A 22208-nucleotide genomic window follows, 5' to 3' on the forward strand; every position below is an offset into this window, starting at 1 on the left:
CACGCGTTTTGCAAATCGAACAATGCAAACAAAAAAGGGCTTCAAGCACAACTCTGAACTGTCTTTAACATTCCAACTGAATTATTACAAAATTCAGTGAACTTTAATACAGAAATTCGCTTTAAATGAAAAGCGCCCCAGGTGAGCGAGCAGGCTGTGGAAAAAGTGTACGCTTCAGGCGCCATGCTATAAATCAAACAATCCACAAAATCTACAACAATCTATCACTGGAACCACACATAACATATCTGTGTTATGTGTATGTGTGTGTATTCGTCTATTCGCACTCAAATGCAAAAGAAATTTTCTGCTTTTCATCTCCATCGCCATGTTTGCTTGGCTTTGGCTCAGTTTATTGTTGGCAAATTTCCCAGGGGTCTTATACAACCATTGAAAGGGGGGAGAGAAAGTGCAAAAGGAGAAGAATCTATGTGTTTGGCTTAGTTCAAACATTTGCGCTGCTGATTACATTTAATGCTCTAATCGAATGTGCTTCAGAGACTTCCGTGGCTTGCAGGCCTTGCAACACCAATCAGTTTTTTTTTTGGGGGAGTTCGAAACAAAAAAACAAAATACGAAACTCGCACGGAAAAAAAACGATGACCTCAAGCTAAAGTCTAGTTGAGGATTTGGCAAACAAATGTCCAACGTTTTGTGGGCATAGGTAAAAATTCAAAATTTCCTATTGGCAACAGCATGTTTTCCGCCCTCAGCAAAATTGTGAACGGCATAAAAGTCCAGATGAAAGCAATATTGAGATGCCAACAAAGTGATAATCTTGGAGTGCAGACGAAACAATTCCGGATATTCAAATACTGCATGCTAATCGTCATCGCTGGCTTTGGTTGCAAGCGATGGTTGTTGCCACAACTGCTGCCCGCTATGGCCAACAAGGAGAAGCAACAGGAGAGGAAGCAGCAGCTGCATGAGGTGAAGCTCTGGTGGAGTAGGCCGAATAGAAGTAGCAACGATCATGCTACGCATCGTGGTCGGTTTCGTGACATCACCATACGTGAGTATGAGAATCGATTGCGCATACTCGCAGCCGGAGAAGATCTTCGGGTACTTTGCATCAATCAAGACGCTCAATAGTGCCGGAAAGTGGGAGGTGTATATGACGCCCATTGATTTCTTGCGGTCCATGATGCCGGGCATCAGGCAACCGGACGGCCTGGGCTTGAATCAGTATCGCAAGATGAGTCGCGAGGAGGCACAAAAACTCAGCTTTCAATGCGTGCCCGCGGACAGCATATTCTATAAGATAAGACCGGATGGTTTGTTGACTTTCACGGATTATCTGTATCTGCATATGTTGGTGCCAATGCCGGATCATTATTTTGAGATTGGCTTTCACATTTTCGATCCGAATGGCGACAACAATCTCGACTTGAAGGGCATGAGCTATCTGATGCAGGGCGTCACTGGAAATTCACGCTTCAAGGCGAGTAACTCGATCAATCATTACTTCTTTGGACCAAATTTGAATGAGAAACTGAGCCTTGAAAAGTTCATGACTTTCAAGCGCAAATTGTCGCAGGATATTTTGCTGATTGAGTTCAACATGCTGCATCGCTTGGACGGTGGAAGAACAGAGTTTAAGAATAAGAAGGTCATCAGTGAGCTGGCGTTTAGTACGCTGCTGTTATCCTACTCATCGATTCCACGTTATGATAAGATGACAACGTTGGAGCGTATTAAGAAGAAGTATAAGAACTCAAAGCGTGGCGTAACTCTAGAGGAGTTCATGTCCTTCTTCAAGTTCGTCTCGAATATACCAACTATTGATATAGCATTAACATATCACTTTCTGGCCGGAGCGGATATATCGCGTAGCACACTGAAGCATATCTCTGATATTGTTGTGGGTGTAAGCTTATCATCGAACATGATTGATATCATTTTCACCGTGTTCGATACGGATAATAATGGCATCCTTGGACGCACTGAGTTTCTGCAAGCAATGCGACATCGCATGGCCAGAAAACGTCGCCTTAACCCATGGGAACTAGTTAAAAGTGTCGTTAAATGTGCTCAGAGCACATTTTTCGTATAGAGTGTGGAGTGTGAGAGACGTAATAAATTTTTATTGGACATAAGTGCAAGCGTCTTTAGTGGGCGGACTCTGTGCACTCGCATTGTTTGCCTACTCGAAAACTTTGCTTGAACTCTTCTCTTAACGCATTCCCCAGCTGAGGCTCTGATGCTCATTCGCATTCACATTTGCACCGCAAAAGCCAAGACGGCTCTTCATATTGCAAAGCGCTGATTTGATGCATTTCAGCGAGCTCTTCATCCGACTCCTTTGAGGATAAACGCTTTTAACGGACAGACACAAAGCCAGGTGCAGTTTCCTCTCTTTTCTTTCCTCTCTCTATCTCTTCTGCTATCGTCGTGAGTCGCGCAGAAACGCAAAAGCGCATTTTGTTTGCTTTCAACTTGAAGCGTTTCAACCTCTGCCACACACACATCGCGGTAAAAAGGAAAACAACAAAAATGACAAAGATAAAGATAAAGATAAAGAAAGCAACGAAACTAAAGTTGCGTGCCATTGAAATGGAGGCACCAAAAGAGCACACTGCTCCTTTAAGTATGTGCTTGTGTGTGTGTTGAGCTTGTTCCACTCACAAATGCCATCAAATGTTGGGTTCGACCGCACCACACGGGGCAGTTAACAAACGCAGCTTACACGAGACTCTCAACTTTTATCACCCACTACTACTCTACTTGGTATTTGTTAAAGGCTCTGCTGGCAATAACTATTTTCACTCACCTAGGCTTAGATAATGGGTGTGAACCCGCCGTCGCTCCATTTGCACTAAATAGTTGTAAAATTTCTGTGGTTTCACGCACTCTGCTGGGGTCATTGGAGAGAAAGTTACGCCTTGGAAAACATGCTTGAAACAATGCTTGCGTTTTTGGCCACCACACCGCAAGGGGATGGAGGTAGGGCAGGGGGAGCGGCGACCCCACTTTGAGGTCAGCTCGAATGCCCTTAGAGTAATTCACTAAACAAACATCTGCGCCAGCTTACGACGAGCATGTGTCCAATAAACTTGACCGATGAGAAATAGAACAGTGTGAACCCCCTCAGACAAAGCACAACTAATACTCCAATTTCAAAGACTTGTTCACCCTTGTTCATCTTTGTTCATCGACTATTGATGAGGGTGTGTCAAAATTCAGTTAAACTTTACTGCTTAAACATTTATACAATTGTGAGCTAATAGCGAGCATTGATTTGTAGTGGAAATGCAATGAAATATAATTAAGGACTCCTGCTTTATTATCTGAAATTAAATAGGGACCGCAAATAATAATAATTATGAGTCTAAGAATACTTTCAGAAGAAGTGGGAAAACGACATGTATATTCATTTTGTTTACCGATCAGATAAAAATCTTACAAGTTATTGAAGAAATAATAATAATACAAAATATTGTTTTCTGTGTATTTCAGTATACGTAATTGTAATTGGAATATTATTAAAATAACGCATTGTTTGATTTTATTGAAAGTACCACTATTTATATTTTAGATTTTTAAGCATTACACTAATAATACCATAGACGGCACAATGTACCAGCAACTAAGAGGCCTAGTAAGTAGGCGTTTTTGCCCATACAAAAGTATTTCTTTAATAAATTCTACCAAATTTTCAGGAATCATAAGTACTATAGTAATTATAGTATATACCAAAATTCGCAACTCTAGCTTTAAAATTACGCTTGTTATTCGATTTTTTTGATTTGCGGGGGCGGAAGTGGGCCTGGCAAAAATTTGAAACAAACTTGCAAACATAACAAATGCTGTCGAAAAAAAATTATAGCTCTATCTCTTATAGTCTCTGAGATCCAGTGTTTCATACGGACGGTCGGACAGACGGACATGGCTAGATCGTCTTGGCTGTTGACGCTGATCAAGAATATATACTTTATAGGGTCGGAGATACCTCGTTCTACCAGTTACATACATTTCCTGCCGGCACAAAATTAAAATACCCTTCTACCCTATGGGTAGCGGGTATAAAAACTCTTCCAATAACCGCTCTCACTAATTAATTGAAAACCGATTAAATCAAATGAAAGATTTTTCATTGGTGCCACCTTAAGTCAACAAATCAACATTTTATTACACTTCCAATAAAAAAAATAAATATTTTTTAAACATTTAGATGTTAAGCAAGAAATTTGGTGTAAGCAAGTCACACATTTTTATTAATCCAAAAATCATAAATAAATAAATAAATCATAAAGTGTATCAATATTCTCTGCAGTTTGCCAAATGGCACACAAAACTCAAGTAGCCTCAGTAAGGATATAAAAATAAATAAAATAAATTGAGAGCTTTTGACATGACCGAATAGATTGTGGAACCACAGCAACCGAAATTTGGTAGAAGTCGGCAATAAACCAAAGGCGAATCAACAGAAAGTCCAAATCAATTAAATGCGCAATGAAGTCTGCAGTCCTTTTTTTTTCGTTGACCAAAAAGTCAAGAAATATTTGTGTTAAGTTATGATTTTGTTGACAAGTGTTATTTGGGTCATTTATACTCTTGATGTTGTTGTAACGTTTGAGCTGAAGTGAAGTGCATTTGTGGCATTCGTCTTATGGCATCAGCATCTACAGCCAATACGATTTCTCATTCCTATGCTAAATAAAAGAAAAGGAATTTAAAAATTTACTCGAAATTCAAGTGAAAATTTAATACAATGTAGTAGATATTTTTTGCCAGAGTCGATATGCCTATTTCCAGCTGCAATTTCACAGACAATTTTCTATTTTCCTAGAATTTCTTTTGTCTAAATTGTGTTTCAAATGTTCGGTCAAAGCAATAAAGCTGCATTTCGACTGTGCAGCACACACTAAACTACACACAACTAAGTGTGATAGTGTGCGTGTGTGGGTGTGGGAGAGTGTGTGTTAGATATTCAAATTTATAAATTATGCAATTTTATGGTTTTGAGGCGTAGAATGTGCAAAAATATTATTTTACACACGTCTATGGCCAGGCATGAAAATGCACAGTTTATTCTCCAGCCTGCCACGCCCACACCACAACGCCCCGCCCCGCCCTCCGCTCAAGATAGAGTAGAGCTGAAAAAGAGGCCCAAACCGAACAGAAGCGAAGCAAAGCGTCATCTTCTTACGGGCGTTTGCACTTTAACATAATTTACATGAATTTAGGTTGCCGAAAAATGTTTAGGTTGCCTGGCAGGATACTTTTGCTCGCATCAAGGTTGAACGTTGGCCCCAGTCACACTCAGGACTTTGCTCCTGCTTATCTGAGTTATGAATATGCAGGTGCTTATCGCGTGAGTATGAACATGTGTTCACCTCTCTCTCGCTCTCCCTCTCTCTCTCTTTTTTGACTGTAAGTGAATGTGTGTTTGTGCTGATGATTTAGGCTACTGCAAATTTTATTTATCATCAAAACAGTTTTGTGTATGTGTGCAGCAAACTTAAAGTAATCAGTAAAATTCTTAACCTTAACTTTGCCCCAAAAATGAACTTTAACCCCAACAAAAGTAGCAGCAGCAGCAGCTGCTTGAGCCTGGGTAATTACGTGTGCAGAGACAAACGACATGCTCAAAAGGCTTTACCAGCCTTTGACTGCTTCACTCGTTTACCTTATTATGCTGATTACTTCCAAACGATTGCGGCAGCAAAAGGCTAAACGCTTAATACATGTATTAGCAGAAAAGGATTCAAAATTGGATGGAGTGTGGAAACTTTATTTGCCATGGATACGGGATTAAGGATACAGGATACCGAATACAGAATACAGATTGATAACTGCCTATTAGCCCCAACCCCGCAGTTGAGTGCAACATCTGTTAAGGCTGCTTTGACATCGCAAGCCAAATTATATACACACTTATGAATGTACTATACGATGAGTATATACCCGTTTTCATGTAAGTATCTTAGGCGTCATCTGGCGAACGGGGGGATGAGGGGGATCAGGTTAAACTGTCTGACACACACAAAAATGTTGTGCGGCTTCTTCTATTACATTTCATCAAACGTGCCTGAAATTTCAAGTACAAACATGTCAACCTAATAATGTACAAGCGAAACGCTTGACGTCAAAAAGGCAAAAACGCAAAACGCAAGAGGCAAAAGGCACAAGGCACAAGGCAAAGGCACGGCATAACATAACATCCTGCGAGTGAAATCTCAGTTTCATGACTCGTTTTTATAAATGGGAAAGAGTATTTTTAAAGCTGTAATGAAAATATTCCATAAATTAGTCATCTGCCTGTTAAAAAATAAAAATTGTTCCTTGTGTGATTCCTAATAAAATGTCATCAATAAATCATTCAGAAATCATCAACAAAAATGTTTTATTTAGATTAACTAAACCGAGTAAACGATTATATCTTTTTTTTTAAAGAACATATTAGCCAAATTAGCCATCTGTCTGTCAAAAATTTTACTTTGCTCTTTGCCTAACTTCTATTTTTTGATAAAATAAAATTATTCAGAAATCATCAGAAAAAAGTGATATTTAAATTTAATGTTTTCAGTTAAGATAAACTTAAATGAGTTGATGAATATTTTAATGTTTTTGTCCTGTCTGTCAATTTACATACGCATAATAACTAAAAAAAAACCATGGAAGAAAGGGTTTTTTTGTACTCTATACAGAAACAGTAATAAAAATATTTAACAAATTAGTAATTCGTTTCTCTCTGTCTGTTTCCTTATAAAAATGGCAATAATAAATCATAAAAAAATAATAATTAAATAAACCTAACGAATAACTTGACGAACATATTTTTATTTTCTCTATTGTTATACAAAGAAAAAATTCAACCATTCAGCCATCTATCTATTGTCATTCCGAATTTATAAGTACAAAATATTATTTAAATTACTATAATACTATCGTTTTAAAAATAAACTTAAATGAATTGAAGAATAATACCTTTATTTAAACATTAAAGAATTAAGTCTGGTTAATATTTTCTTTTCATTTTTGTTTGTTACCTAAAAAACAAACTTATCATTAATTCAGAAATCAGTAGACAAATAATTATTACTATTCAATTTAAAATAAGCATAAGCGAGTCGAGTTTAAACGCATTGCATCAATTTTTGTATAATAAACTCCATAAACTTTAAATTAAATCAAGTCCCTGGATTATGCATCTAAGTAGTGGTTATAATAAACATATGCATATTTTATCACAATTAATATAATTTATTAATTACTTTTCGCTTATTGACTTACATATGAAAATTACTGTAAATATCTCAAAAGCTCATAATTGACTTTACGAGCTTACAACTTCATAAAAAAAAAAAACAAAAAAAAAAAGATAGACGTTGTTTTTTTTTATTACAAAATTAAAAAAAATAAACCCTATTTTGTATTTATTTTCTGTGACTGCAAAGAACTTTTTTAAATGACAAAAAAAAAGTAAATTTATTCAGTAAACATATGTGTTTAATATTGCAATTAAATGACTCATTCACATGACTGCAGAACGTTGTTAATAACATTTTAAAATCTGGGGTATGCATAACTGCAAAATACTCTCATTATGTTTATGCTCAGAATCGAATTTATTATGCAGTTAAAACGACCTTTTTTTTTATCAGTTGAGGGCTGCAAAGGGTGTGCTTGAATATTGTGTAACTTTAATCCAGTAATAATTACACTCCTGCAGTCTTGTTAGCTCACAACAAATACACGCACGTGGGACTATTGATATTTCAATAATTAATTCATTTTTAATTATAACTAACTGGCCGTGGACAAACATTGAGCCATGGCAAGAGGAATCCATATAATATAATTGAACAAATTTATTACAAGACAAATGTTATTTCCGTTTAATTTGAACTGTTAACGAGGCGATCCAATCAATTACTCCAAATGCAACTGATTTCCTGTTCTTCCCCCTCACTCCCCTTTGTTACCCATGCGAGGTGCAATTCGAAGACCTGCGCATAACAATTTACCCCTTTTAAGAGACCACAGAGAGTCAATCAGATATGTGGAGACTGGTCAATCTCGGAGTCAACCAGAATTCGTACTTAAATAAATTCATTACTCAATCAAAACAAAATTGCATCAAATTTTAATGAAGCAAACTAATAAAATCACAAACAGGACAAATGCATTAACTCTCCTATTTGTTAGTATCCGTTGCTAAATGCATAATTGATGTGGTTCCTGTCCAGGCTCTCTGCCAAGTTCGTCTTTGCGTTTGCCATCAGGCCAACTTTCGAGCCAAGAAAGTTTCTTAATCAACAATAAGAGCTGTAGCAAAATATATAGAATATGGAGTGTGTACGAATAATAGATACGCTTTAAATAATTACTCAGAAAATTTTAGATCTCTTCTATACTATTTAAATATAAACTTTGGTGTAAAATTACAAAACTAAAAAGCAAATATTTTGTTTAGACAATAAATTTATGTAGTTCTTGTTATGTTATTCACATACTTTTATTTCCTTTCTAAAATATAATATTAATAGTGTTGCAATAATCGAAAAAATAGCCAACGCCAATGGACCCTGAGATCAATTCAGTTGTTGCTGCAGATGTCTCGTTTTCCTTTCGGCCAACTTTAACTTTACTTTGGCTCTTGGCTGTACCCTTTTTTATTTTGTTTTGGCCATATGAAGTGATTTGAGCCAATGCCCAGCTTGGGGTGCCATAAAAAATGACGTTAGCAACGAAGATCATAGCGAATGATTAATGTTGAAAAAATATAAAATGTGTCAAGCGATTAAAGGCGGCCATTCTGGTAACGCATTTTATTAACGCGAATCATTTATCAAATGCCAAACTGGACTTGTGCGCACAGGGCCAACAACACATGGCCAAAACGAGAATGCTGAAAATGAAAACGAAATCGAAATCGAAATGGAAATGGAATTTCATGCAAACGGACAGGATATGGATATGAATTCGACTCGGGGCTAGACGGAGTGTGTATGTAAATGTGTGTGTATGTGTGTGAGTGTGTGTGATAATGCCCACGCACCTTTTGCTGTTACCTATGTCAGCAAACAGTGTTGTAAAATGCCATACAATTATTTATATTTGATGTGTTCGCTCGCTCTTTGATTTGACTGACCCAAAAATGAAAAACTCGAGCAAACACTCCAAAATACAGATGTACACTGTTCACATGTATGTATATGTAGGTGCTTGTGTATATATGTATTTGTGTTCATATCGATATGAAAAATGAATGGCAAACAAGGAACACAACAAATAAACCCACTACAGGCATGACTGTTGCCTCACTACTCGAATGACTGCTTGGCTGGCTAGCAGACAGAGGGGCAGACAGAAAGGGGCACCTACTGACTGACTGACTGAATGACTGACTGACTGACTGACTGACTGGTTGGCTGGCTGGCTGAGTGACATATGTCAATCAGTGAACAGAGAGCAGAGACATAATCTCCGCTTGACATGAACTTAAAAGTATTATGACAAATATTTTGCAATCTGTGCGTTGTTCTCTCTATCTCTCATTCACTCTCTCTCTTTCTGTCTCTGTTAGTGGACTCACGCTGTCTCTTTGTGTGGTGCGTACATGCATGTACATGCCTCTTTCTATAAATGCATGAATCTGTGTGTGTTGCAGGTGTTGTTGCTGCTGCTGCTGTTGTGCTTCTTGCTGTCACTGGACATTGTTGGTGTTACGTTTTTTATGCCCGATACCCATAGCGTAGAAGGGTATTATAATATTGTGCTGGCAGGAAATGTATGTGACAGTCAGAAAAGGGTAACTACGACCTCATAGAGTATATATATTCTTGATCAGCGGCAACGTCTGTCTGGCTGTCTTTCTGTCCGTCCGTCCGATTTAACACATAGATCTCTGAGACTATAAGAGTTTGAGATATAATTTTTTAGAGCGTTTGTTATCTTTTAACGCACATCGAGTATGTTTTAAATTTTGACCACGCCCACTTCCGACGAAATACTTTTGTAGGGTAAAAACTCCTACTGAAATAGGGTCTTAGCTGCATTGCCTGTCATATACATATTCTGAATGTAGTAGTATATCAACATACCAAATATACCTTTCGGTATATTTTTGTAATTTTCAGCATATTAATTTGGCATATTTGTAGAAAATGATTTTATTCTCAATGGATTGCGGGTATCTCACAGTCGAGCACACTCGACTGTAGCTTTCTCACTTGTTTTTTTATTGTGCTGGACTGGCTCGACTGGCCTCTCGACTGACGCACAATTCTGTTTAAATAAAAATCATTTCATTGCAAATACCTTGTGGCATATTTCTGTTTTTGACATGACCTTTTTCATACCCTGTACTCTCCAAAAAGTGTATGCTGGCATTCTCATTTATTTCACTATACTATTGTTAGTAGAAAGTAGCAGAAAGTCGATCACGTTTAGCCACAAATACTTGACTCAATTTGCATTTGTTGTTGATGTTGTTGCTGCGTGTACAATATGGAAATGCAGCCACTGTTGCATCATCGCCAAAGAGCAAACAATGCGAGCATAGTATAGTCTGAAGGCCTTTCACTTGCTGCGAAAGAAAATTCAGAGCATATTTTCGCTTTCCGTTAACTGACGCATATCGTTTTTTATTCTTCCGTTTTGTCCGCCATGCTATTGCTCTCGTTGCTGTTGTTGTTGTATTTTGTTGCACCGGACATGCCGTAAATCAATTTTATATTTATTATTTTATGAATTGCAATTGCTTTCTTTTTATTTCACCCCATTTAAGTACGCATCGTTTGCATGCGCGGCTGTTGCCCGATTTAATTTACTGTGTCGCATGTGCGCTTGCAAACTCTTTCCCTCTCTCTCTCTCTTGCTCCCTCTCTCTATCTATCTCTCTCTCACTCTTACTCCACCTGCCACCCGCTTATCGCTTAATTGGGAATGTATGTGCGGCAATGAAGCGACGTGGCACGTAATTTTGTGGTCATCACAACGGACACGGCCAACCGCCAATGCACACAACCCTCTCTGTTTCTGTTTCTGTTTCAGGTTTCTGGTTCTGTTTCTGCGGATCTGCTTTAAGGTGTGCTCTCGTTCAACAGACTGTTGTTTTAATTTCAATTCAGTCTGGCAGTTGATTGATTGCTTGCAACATGCAAAATGGCTTCAGAATTGTTGCAATTGAAATATGCGCTTCTTTTTTGCATACTCAAATTGATAATTTAATAGCTGACACGTTTGGCGAATTATATAAAAATCTTTTTAAAAAATGCAGTATAACGAAAGCAATAATTAACAATATTATGGAACGATATATTATTTTTTCATATAGGTATTGGGGAACTTATATATAATAAATTAAACTTATTTATATTTAAAAAATTGTGGCTTATAAGAACAATATAATATATTTACTTGCTTTTCAGATATTTACGTAACTTTAATATTTCTAACAGTTTAATTATTATTTTAAAAACTTATCTCTTATTAAAATTTAATGTTTATTCAATGTTTACTGCGTTAGGTAAAGTTATGAACGCAATTCATTAATTGCTTAAAATATTTTAAACAAATTATATTAGGAAATATTTTATGTTAAATGTAAAAAATGAATTCGATTTGACTTCTCTATTTATTAGCAAATTAATATAAATTGTTTAAGGAACTTAGGTCTATTTTAAATTAATGTAAATATTTGTTTAACAAATTTTTAAGTGAACTCTGCCTATTATATTCTTATTATCTACTTTAACAATAGATTTTAACACTTTACTTTATTTAATTATTATTAAATAACAACTATATAATAAATTCACTAGATTTAGGATTATAATTATTATACTTAAATTTATTTTAAAACACTTTTCACTCTTTTCTTTCAGTAAAAACCACTTCACGTAACTCTTTAAAGCCGTAAAGCTCTGTGGTGAGCTAAGAAGGTAGGACATGAAACAAAATGTTAAACAAAACAAAGCGAATGTGGCAACAGAACTATTAAAATGTCAAAGGAAGCTGGCTGAACATGATCAGGGGGAGGGATGTGCAGAGAATGTTTATTTGGGGCTCGTTTGGTTTATTGTGGGAGTTGAAATTCTTATTAGACAATGTTGGAAATTGCGGTCGCCAACATTAAAATTAACATTTTGGGTTTGTCTGTTTAAAACAGGCGAATTGTTATGTTCACACATTAACAAAATTTGCATATTAATTAAAAATTGACAAGACAATAAAGCAAGCGAGAAACGAGTCGAGTTGAGTTGGTTAACTCGTTTTATATATAGTATAGTACTTTATACCTATTGGCATTAACAATTTGAGAAAATTCACATTTTCATTCTTTTAAAGCCAACAAAAAAGATGCGTGTGTGTGTGTGTGTTTGTGTGATTTTTGAAGTTATAATTGGTTGCAAACTTTGGGTAATACTTTAGCCAAACGCAGTCGATTTGCTTGCCGATTTGCTTCCTGTTGTGGCAATTTGGTAAAGTTGAGCAAATCCAATTTGCAGTTTTCAAATCGCATCTAATGCAAAACGATGTGCAGAGTGAGAGAGAGAGATAGAGAGAGCAGTGAGGGAGCAAAAGAGAAGCAACATGTAATTGCGGTTTAGCAATCGAATTGTGTGTGTAGAGCAACTGGAGTTGGAGCCAGAGTCAAAAGCGGAGACGAAAGGCGTTTCCCCATGAGTCGATTGAATAAAAAGCCAAAAAGCAATCGAAGTGCGTGAGAGCGGGGCAGAAAGTATTCAGCATAACATATACGAAAAGCCAAAAATTGCCATGAGAAACTAATAAAATGTAAACTTTTCAATGTTGCAAGCATGTAGCACAGACACAGAGACACATGGCAATAACAGCTTGCCACAGATCTGCGGCAATTTGTAGCATCAATGCATATGCCAAATTTAGTTGTCGATAGATAGAGAGCAATTACGCAACTTGTGGCATAGTTGCATATGCCTAGTTTGACAAATGTCAAACATGATGGAACAGACAGGTGAATGCCAAAAGTAAACAAGAACAAAAACTCAAACTGAGCTGTGTAATGAGTATCTGCCCCAAAATTGATTCACAAACATGCTCCGTTCGATTCTTTATCAATATCCGAAATGTGGTCGAAGAAAATAGCAAAAATAAAATGCAAAATTCAGACTACAGACTGCAGAATGCCGAATGCCAAATGCAAGCTGCAAAATTCCCCAGTTTAGATAGCAAAAACTGCAATGTCAGAGCATTAAAAATGCACTTTGCATATTCGAATCAATATGTTTCGAGCCTCAATCTGTTGCTGGCACAACCAATTACTTGCCTAATATTTGCTAACAGCAAACTGCACACATTCACATAATTTCCTGGCTCTTGTTGAGAGACATTTTCTGCCTAGTGTTGAAAGTCTTCTTAAATACTAAGACGCATTAAGCTGATTGATGTGAGGGGAGGGGAGGAGTTGGGTTTTAATAGTGATTGATCAATTAGCTGGGAGTTATTAAAGCCATAGCGCACTTTTGAGGGCAGAAAAAGAATTTGCCTATTCACTGAAAACTAAGCTCGATGATAGTAATGAAATTTTCAACAACAATTTGTGCAAATCATTTCATTGCTTATGCTGTCGGCCAGAGCAAGATAAATATTAATAACTCAGTTGGCCAGCTCACAAAAGGTGAAGGCAGCAAAGTCTCCTCCACTCTCTCCTTCTCTTCGCAGTTGCAGTCGCAGCAGTTTCGCACGGCAAACAAAAGCTTCAACTCGATGTCGATGGGGGCAAAAACTGAGACTGTGACTGTGACTGTGACAGAGCCTTTTAAATAATAACAGGCGAGGCGAGGCGAAGCGAGTGCGGGTGGGATGTAAATAGTAAATGCAGACCAGTGAATAGACAAATAGTTTTGTTGCTGATGACAATACAGAAAAATGTAAGGCAGAGAACAAAGCAAAGGCAGTGTAAGCTGCAAATAGCCCCGTCGCATAATAAAGAACCTCGGCAGCTGTGAACTGAGCTATCTAAGCTGTGTGTGTGTGTGCTTTGAGCTGTGAGAGAGGTGCGAGGTGGGAATGAATGTAAGCAAAAATGAGAAATCTTTTATATTGAAGTGCTCGACGATACAACACCTAACACTCACTCACTGGCACATACATATAAAATGCAAACCTTGGCCACAATGGCTAAATATTAAAATTCATACGCCATGTTGCACGGCCAAATCACTTTTGGACCTCTCCCCTCACAGAAGCGGATGAAGAAGGACAACTAGAACGATTTTCATTAGGCAAACAGGAGCATATTTTTGCATAGGACATTTGAGAGAAGACTAGGACAACACTACACGAAACAATTGCACAATTTATGTGGCATTTATTTGCACATCGCTCAAGTCCAACCAGAGCCAAAGCCAAAGCCATAACTATAGTCATAGTCATAGTCATAGCTATAGCCATGGCTACCTATGGTACTCACTCTCATATGCTAACAATGCTATGAAACGAGCCTTTAAGCATTACAAATGAAAAATGAAATATATATAAAAAAAAACGAACGTAAAAAACATAAAACTGAAATGAAATGAGAAAAGAGGAAAAGCTATGCAGGTCAGCGACACCCCTCCATCTGCCCCCTCGCAACACATGCTCGACAAACCTAAACTAAACAGCAAAAATATTACAAATTCAAAATGCTAAATGTGCATTTAACTTATGTATTTATGTAAATCCCTCGAAATTATTTCGCAAGCCCAGAGGACGCGCTGTAAAGGACTCCAGGTGAAGGGCAAATGCCATTCAACGGCAACGTGCAAAGCAAAAGCAGCTGCACGTCATTTGAATATATGAATGTGTTTTAGTTATCTGCAGTTCTCCATGTCTATTTTTTTTTTTTTTTGTGGTTCGTCTCTTGGACAATTTGCTCGTCGCTGCCAGCAATTGTCACCGTTTCCACAGATTTCAGATTGATGACAAGCCGCGACAACTCAGCAGTCTTGTCTTTATGCTTGCTTTATTTCCAATTCATAAGCAATGTTAAATGTTACGATTCATTTCTCTACTAACTATACACTAAAGTATATTTCGTATATAATATTGGCCTTCTCGCTCAATAAATCTGTTGTGCACTTCAAGCCACAGACAACCTTAGAGATATGTGCATATTTAAATTATTCTAGTATGAGTAATGCAACTACACTTGACTCCCTCTACTCTCTAGTCTATGCTGGAAGGGTAGCACAGTATTTTGTAAAATGCAAAGGACTCTGCAGAGTGCAGCCCCGTAACCTTGTGGCTTGCTTCTGTTGTAACTAATGCACTTATTTGGAAAGCATAAAATAATTTAAGACGTGCCCAAAGTGCCAAATCCGATTTGGCAACAAAACCCCAAAGCTTGTTGTGAGATTTTCGTAGTGTGCAACTGCAAAATACACGAATACACTTTTGAAGAGAATATCTAATGCCCTTTATGACTGCTTGACTTTTGGCCAATTAAAGTCATAAATCAAATCAACCACCAAACATTTTATGATGCCGCCCCTCCATTGCATGCTACGTTGCACTCGCATAGTATCAGTATCAGAGCAGCCAGCACTCAACGAGCGAACAAACGAACAAAGCCTTCTTCACTTAGTTGGCTGGCTGGCTGGCTGGCTGGCAATCGTTGTGCCTTGAATTCTTAATCCTTTGCAAATCGCCGACGCATTATCTGTCTGGCCATGAGACTCAACAAAGCGTCTGCTGCCATCCGCCATTGTTTATCAATTTTATGCAAATCAACCCAAAAAAAAAAAAAAAGACTCAGTCTGTGTGCTCCCTTCGACTGTCTAGCTTTTTTATTGGCTTGTTATCACTGTGGCGGCATAATTTTGTAATTGAATTAAGTTGGCTTTTCAGAATCAAATGCATTTTAATAATTTAATTTTTGGTGAGCGCGTGTTCCGCGTTTAATCAATTAATTAAAATCTAAAACTATGCATGGATTCAATGGAAATCAACTTCCATGTATATTGTCAGTCCATAAGCTGCCTCCCAACCATGTTTACGACTAAGCTGAATATTCGTTTAAATTCTAAAAACCTTCCTGCTTTTATAATCCCTGTTTCCAGTTTTCCTGTTCCTTGTGTTCGGCCAAAAACTTTCACTTTTTTTGGTCGCTGTCTCTGTCGCAAGCAATTGAAAACTGAAACTGAGTTTAGTGCCTTGGGCCGTTGAGGGTGCCAGCTACTAGTATTGTACTTAGCCGTGGCCCAAAAATAAATCCATTGCCGTGGGCCATACATGACTTTGTCAGCCAGATTTTAATTCAATTACATCTGTAGCTGCAAGTCGTGTGCAAATATTTTCATAGGACAAATTAAAACTCTCCCATTTCCGCCCGCTTCTCGTCGTCTTCGCCGTCGTCACAACCGTGGAAATTTCCACCAAAAAACCAACCACCCAAACACAACCCCAAGGCACATGCGTGAGCCGCTATTTGCTGTTGTCAGAGAAAACAAATTTCAGACGAACTGCGCTAGAATAAAGAAATACTCTAGATGAAAATGCTGAAATGTAGAAGACATCAAGCGCCTTTTGCGTCCGAATGTGAAAAGTGATTTGTTGCTTGCTGAATCCATAAGAGTCTCGACATGTCTCTGCATGTCTTTCACATTGTACAATTATGTTTCTACGTGTCTTGCCACACTTTCATTCGCTAAAGCCACAACTATACTGCCACAGTTGTCTCTACACTTGTCTTATCGTCTCTTTCTCCCAACTCCTACCACATGCCTCTTCCCACTTGCCACTTGCATAATAATGACTGCAATTTGCTTGCCACCGGGCAAACTGTTTGTTGCACATTGTCCTCGACTGCCTCTGGTTGCATATCAGACGGATGTTCACCTAATGAGGACTTCAGCTTGCAGCATCTTAATCAGCAGCAAAACAGAGAGAGAGAGAGAGATGTCTGGACATGTTTTTGAACATTGGCAAAAGTCAACTTTGTGACAGTTTTGGACTCACCCGGATTAGCTTCGTAGTATATATTTTGGAACCTGATTGACAATTGTTGTTTAACATCAGCTAACTAACTAACGATTGACGATTAAACTACTCATATGAAACGTCTCTTAGAGCAAGTAGCCCATATATTAGTAATGAAATTTACTATGGTAAGAAATTATTGACTAAATTAATCATTTAAAAATAATATAATACATAACTATTCAGAAAACAAAAAAAAACCTAAATTATTTCAGTATCTTTTGAACTCAATGGTATATATAGAACGTAGTACTAAATCGATAAACTAAATATAAATGTGGTATACGGTTTTTTAAATGGATAACAGGTACCTTAAAGTCGTGCACACTCGAGTATAGCTTTTTTACTTGTTGAGATTGAGAAATGCTCAAACTCAAACTTTTTGATTTGTGTCTTTAAAAATTTATTTTCTCTCTGTTTATTGTGAATCAGCCAACTCCTGAGTTATATTTCCTTTTATATTTCAAAATAAATAAATACAAAATGTATTTTTTTTTTCATAAACAAATATTATTTTTATATAATGAAATGAAATAAGCATTTTTAAAAAATGATTATAACATATAATTTAAAACGATTGCGAATTTGACAACTTTTAATTTTTTCTCTCTGTATTGCCAACTTCTGAAATTACTTGTCCTTACAATTTTGGACATAATGTACATAAGTCTGTAAGATACGTACACATTAATTACGACTCCAAAAACATTAGGCGTATCCCAACAAACCATTAAGAATTGAATAAATATTGCATTATTATTATTATTATAATATAATGAAATTTTAAGTTAACTTTATAAATCGTCATAAAGCAATTTATTGCATTCGCCTTAGTACAACACTTTAAAAAATGCGCACATCAATTATGAATCCATTTACTTTCTTAATATCTTTATAAACCCTTAAGCACTTGAAGCATTCGCATTTGGGACTTAAAATGCTATGTATGCAGCTCTTGATAGCTCTCGCCTCCATTGAATTGAAGCACACGTGATAATCGCCAGAAGGTATTGCAAATTACAACAATCGGAATAATTAAAATGAAGACAATAATCGCTTTCGTATAACCCGCAAGTTGCAGCGTGGGAGGGACAAGAGCAATAAAAGCAAAAAAGGAAAAAACTTTGCACAGGAAGTCGCTCTGGGGGAAGGAAAATCTGATGCGGAAATCGAAATTTGTTAAATGGAGCAATCGATGAATGGAGGAGCAATGGCTCTCTGACGTACCGTCGCGTCTTCCGTCTCACTTCTCTTTGCTCCCTCGGTCAGTTGAGAGTTTGGATTTACATTTTATCGCTTGTACGTTTGCACCATTTCAATTACAAACAATAACAATAAAATGTGGGTGGACAGCGCGGGGTGCGCAGGGAGTGAGTTGAGTCGTTAAAGTTCAAGAAAGCGCGTTGGCAGCGAAGAAATGGAAAAAAAATATATGTATAAAGCGAAGCTAAAAGTGTAGTGCAAGGGAATTAGTTCACACGGAAGTGGCTGTCAGTATAACTGCCCTCATTCCATCCCATACACCTGCCCCTCTCTCTCTCTCTCCCTCTCTCTGTCCCCTTCAACCATCCATCGACGCACACTTATCTCTGCAAATGGAACATGGAACATGGCCATTGGCCAGAGAACCCGTGTTCTGTCCTCTCCTCTCCTGTCCTGTGTTGTCGTGTCGTTCGTGCGGAAGTTAGGTGCCGAAGCGGGAATTGTAGGTAAATATTATTGCAAAGAAATTTAAATACAGATTTTTTCATTATCTCTTCCCTGTCTCAGTCTCCTTTTTTCTGCATTTCATTTCGTTTTCTTTTTTTCTATTTTCATTTTGTCCGTTAAGGTGGAATACGGTAATGAAATTGCGCGTCTCTATTTTAAAGTTTTCTCGCACACAAAGTTTTCACAGACAATTAGCAATCGCACATATCACAGCGAAATATTCGATGTTAAAACTTTGTCGATATTTTCTATATGTTTAATTTGAAATTTATTGGCAATAAATCGTGTCACGCCCAGCAATACGCTCAGTGCTCAGCTCTAATAGCTGCTGCTGCTGCTCTTGCAGTTGAAGATAAATGACAGTCATTCTGTGTGTGAACTGACGTTGCAGTTGCAACATGGCGTTTTTATTGAAGACTTTACCAGCTTAAGAGATCATTGAAGTGAAAGTGTGCTGAGCAGATGTATGTGGTATTTGCGCTTATTTGATTGCTTCTCCGCTTGCAATGACTTATGGCACTTTGATTCAATTAGCCGCTTTTTGCAGACCTACGACACGTCACACAGTTGCTGAGTGTAATTAATGAGTTCAAGTTTTCGAGTACTTGCCGATGAAATATGTAGAGAAAGAAGGGAAACCTTGCCCTCGGGCCAAGCAAGAATAAATAAACATTTTTTGACATAAAGTAAAGTAAAAGTAAAAGAAATAAATTCGCACAACTAAAAACTTATTTCATTAGCAATTTCCATCAAAGCCAAAGTCAGTCATAATGACACACACAGTCTCTCTTTCTTTCCTTAACTTTCTCTCTCTCTCTCTCTCTCTCTATTCTGTGCTCTCTTTGTGCACCCGCGGGATATGCGTGTTGGCCTCGATGCTGTGCTCAATTTAATTCAACGCCAATAAAACCTCGATAAAATGAAATTTGTAGCTAGAAATTTGCAGTTGCCCTTGGCAATCACTGACAACGAGCATCATTGATAGCCGTGGCGTATACGTGACAAACGGCAGCCATGTGTTAATCCCGAATTGTCTGCGCGCACAGTTCAAGCCAACACAACAAAAAGGACAACGAACAACGGACAACGGACAACATGGCAAAACAAACAAAAGGCGCATAAGCACAAAAGAAACAGAAAACTTGGACATAAATAAGAAAAATAAAACAGCAAAGAGAAAAGTTTATGGTCAACATTTTTAGTTGCGGTCGAATGAATACAAAAGTGTATTTTCATGAACACAGCCAAGGAAAGAGAAAGATAGAGTGATATACGATGAGAGAAAGAGAGACATTAATGCAAGCACTCACTCACACACGAATAACATGTGTATATACCGTATTGAGTTAGTAGTCGTCTTGGCAACATTTATTATATCACAAGTGGCCAACTGTATCCCAATGATGACTGCCTTGGCTTCGCTTGCTGTCCATTTTTGTTCCTCACTCGCACTTTTATTATTATTGATGACAATTTTGAGCAGACAATAAAAACGAACAACTACAACTAAAACAACACAACACAACAACACAAACAACAATAAAAGTAGCAGCAAGTGACTGCCATGTGGCAACTAAGAGCAAAACTAGACAACTTGCTTAACTCTGAGTCAGCGGCACCCAAAATTTTAAGCTGTGGTTAAAAAACAAAAAAAATCATTCAGAAAGTTTGTCAACTTTCGATATTTTCGTAACGTAATCAACATGTGTTTTTCTTCTTAGTATAACCATTTTCTTTATTTTTGTTTGCTTTCAAATTAAATTAGTGAAATTAGATGTTTACCATACATCCAATATAAGCTTTTTTAGCTTCAGTTATTTTTATGATTTTTCTTACGTTTCTCTTTATTTGTAGATCCTATTGACATTCTTGTGTTTAAGGCCAGATCTATTGGCAAGTTACGCCTTATAAGTGCCTTAAAAAAACAAAAACAATTAAATTGAAGCGCTACAAATACAAGTATGCCAACAAATGTTTGGCGACTATGTCTAAATTCTTTATGATAACTTTCTACATACCAAACTAAATCAACAACATTTAACTAAAATACAAACGCTCAGTAGGTTAAAATCAACAGATTGTTCGGAAGTTTGTCTTTTTTTTTGTTGTATTTAAAGTTTAGAGTTAATAGTTAAAGGAAAACCCAACAGCAAAACAAAATGGGATATTCTTTAATATATAATAAAATAATAATAGTCTCCAACTACTACTTGGATTATGTAACCACACAAAACATCACAATTGCTGACCTTAGACAACAAGAATGTGCTCTTTAATATTGCTTACCTGATTTTGATTAGTTTTTCCCATCTTTAATACGATTTCCAGAACATTTTTCATGTTGTCACCTCTTAACCGACGATCACGAATACCTTATTACTTAAATTTTAATTTTATAATCGACGATTAATAAGAAATTAATTGAAACAAATATTTTTTGTATTTATTTATGTTTGCAGGACGATATACAAGAGTCTGATCCCGATAGTTGTCCTCATGATGAGGGAGAAGTTCGTGAAGATGAAGACGAAACGGAAGAAGACTCCGAGGACTCGGATGAATCTGAAGGCGATGACGAAGAAGAAGAGATCGGTAAGTCGTTGTTTACACTAAACCAAAACGAAATTTATTTTAAAATCTTCTCTTTTATTGAAATAGATGTTCTGCAAGACAACGACGCAGATGATGAGGATATAGACGATGACGATGACGATGACGACGAGGATGCGCCAGAGGTTAAGAACTTACTGCACGAGCATAACAACAAACGCTCGAGTAATCTCACCGCATTGCTGGAGGCTGCCGCCAATGTGAAAGCACCTGTGGCATGACACCTAAGCAAATGATGAAACCAAGCAGGTGATCGATCGAATTGATCACATTTGAGGCACAACGAATCTATTTATTTATTTTGATAATGTTTCCCTCCCCATTCAATTCACAGCAGGAAACGGTTGCTGTGCAAGAGCAACTTGAACAATGCCGCTGCCTCAACGGATGAGGGCGAGTCGTTGTTATCAATGGCTTGTTCTGCAGGCTACTATGAGCTGGCACAGGTACATATGTACATATGTATTTCTCCCAAAATGCGGCAATTTTCTCTTGTGGTGTATGAGAACATCCGAGGCAATCCATCGGCTGCAAAATCTTGAAAAGTTAATACGAGAGAGAAAGAATAAATGCATCCCTCCTGAAATCAATTTGAAAAAATATTGTCAAGAAACTTTTACCGATGGCGAAGTAAAGAGCATCACATAACGTAGCAAATCGACTTCTTAGTAGCTGCTTTAAAGAAGGCTTTAGTTTATGTGTCGTTGTAGAGATTAGAGGTGGGCACGGGCCGGGCTTTTTAAAATTAAGATTTGTGCCGGCCCGGCCCTTAGCAAAAAGGCCCGTCCCGTAAAAACCCGAATTAGGCCCGTAAAAGCCCGAAATAGGCCTGAAAACAATTTTGATTTAATCGCGCTTTCTTTTTTATTACCGAATTAGAACCGCCATTTATCGCATTTTAATTGCTTATCGATGCTACTATCGATTAGCTTATA

General features: G+C 37.3%; 2 protein-coding genes across 2 annotated transcripts; both read left to right on the forward strand.

Moving 5' to 3' along the window:
• The first annotated feature begins 203 nt into the window (after positions 1-203).
• LOC117576161 (calcium uptake protein 1 homolog, mitochondrial) lies at positions 204-2115 on the forward strand. Its single transcript, XM_034260736.2, is given in 2 exon segments — positions 204-1034; positions 1036-2115. Coding segments are annotated over 2 exon segments (1356 nt in total). The 5' UTR covers positions 204-696; the 3' UTR covers positions 2054-2115.
• A 16447-nt stretch (positions 2116-18562) lies between these two features.
• LOC127565935 (ankyrin repeat and KH domain-containing protein mask-like) lies at positions 18563-21494 on the forward strand. Its single transcript, XM_052006877.1, has 3 exons — positions 18563-18658; positions 21123-21255; positions 21322-21494. The coding sequence occupies exons 1-3, from the start codon at positions 18563-18565 to the stop codon at positions 21492-21494; spliced, it is 402 nt and encodes a 133-aa protein (XP_051862837.1).
• Positions 21495-22208: the final 714 nt, after the last annotated feature.

This window comes from Drosophila albomicans, chromosome 2R (assembly GCF_009650485.2).
Source record: "Drosophila albomicans strain 15112-1751.03 chromosome 2R, ASM965048v2, whole genome shotgun sequence".
In the NCBI taxonomy this organism is placed as follows: Eukaryota; Metazoa; Arthropoda; class Insecta; order Diptera; family Drosophilidae; genus Drosophila; species Drosophila albomicans.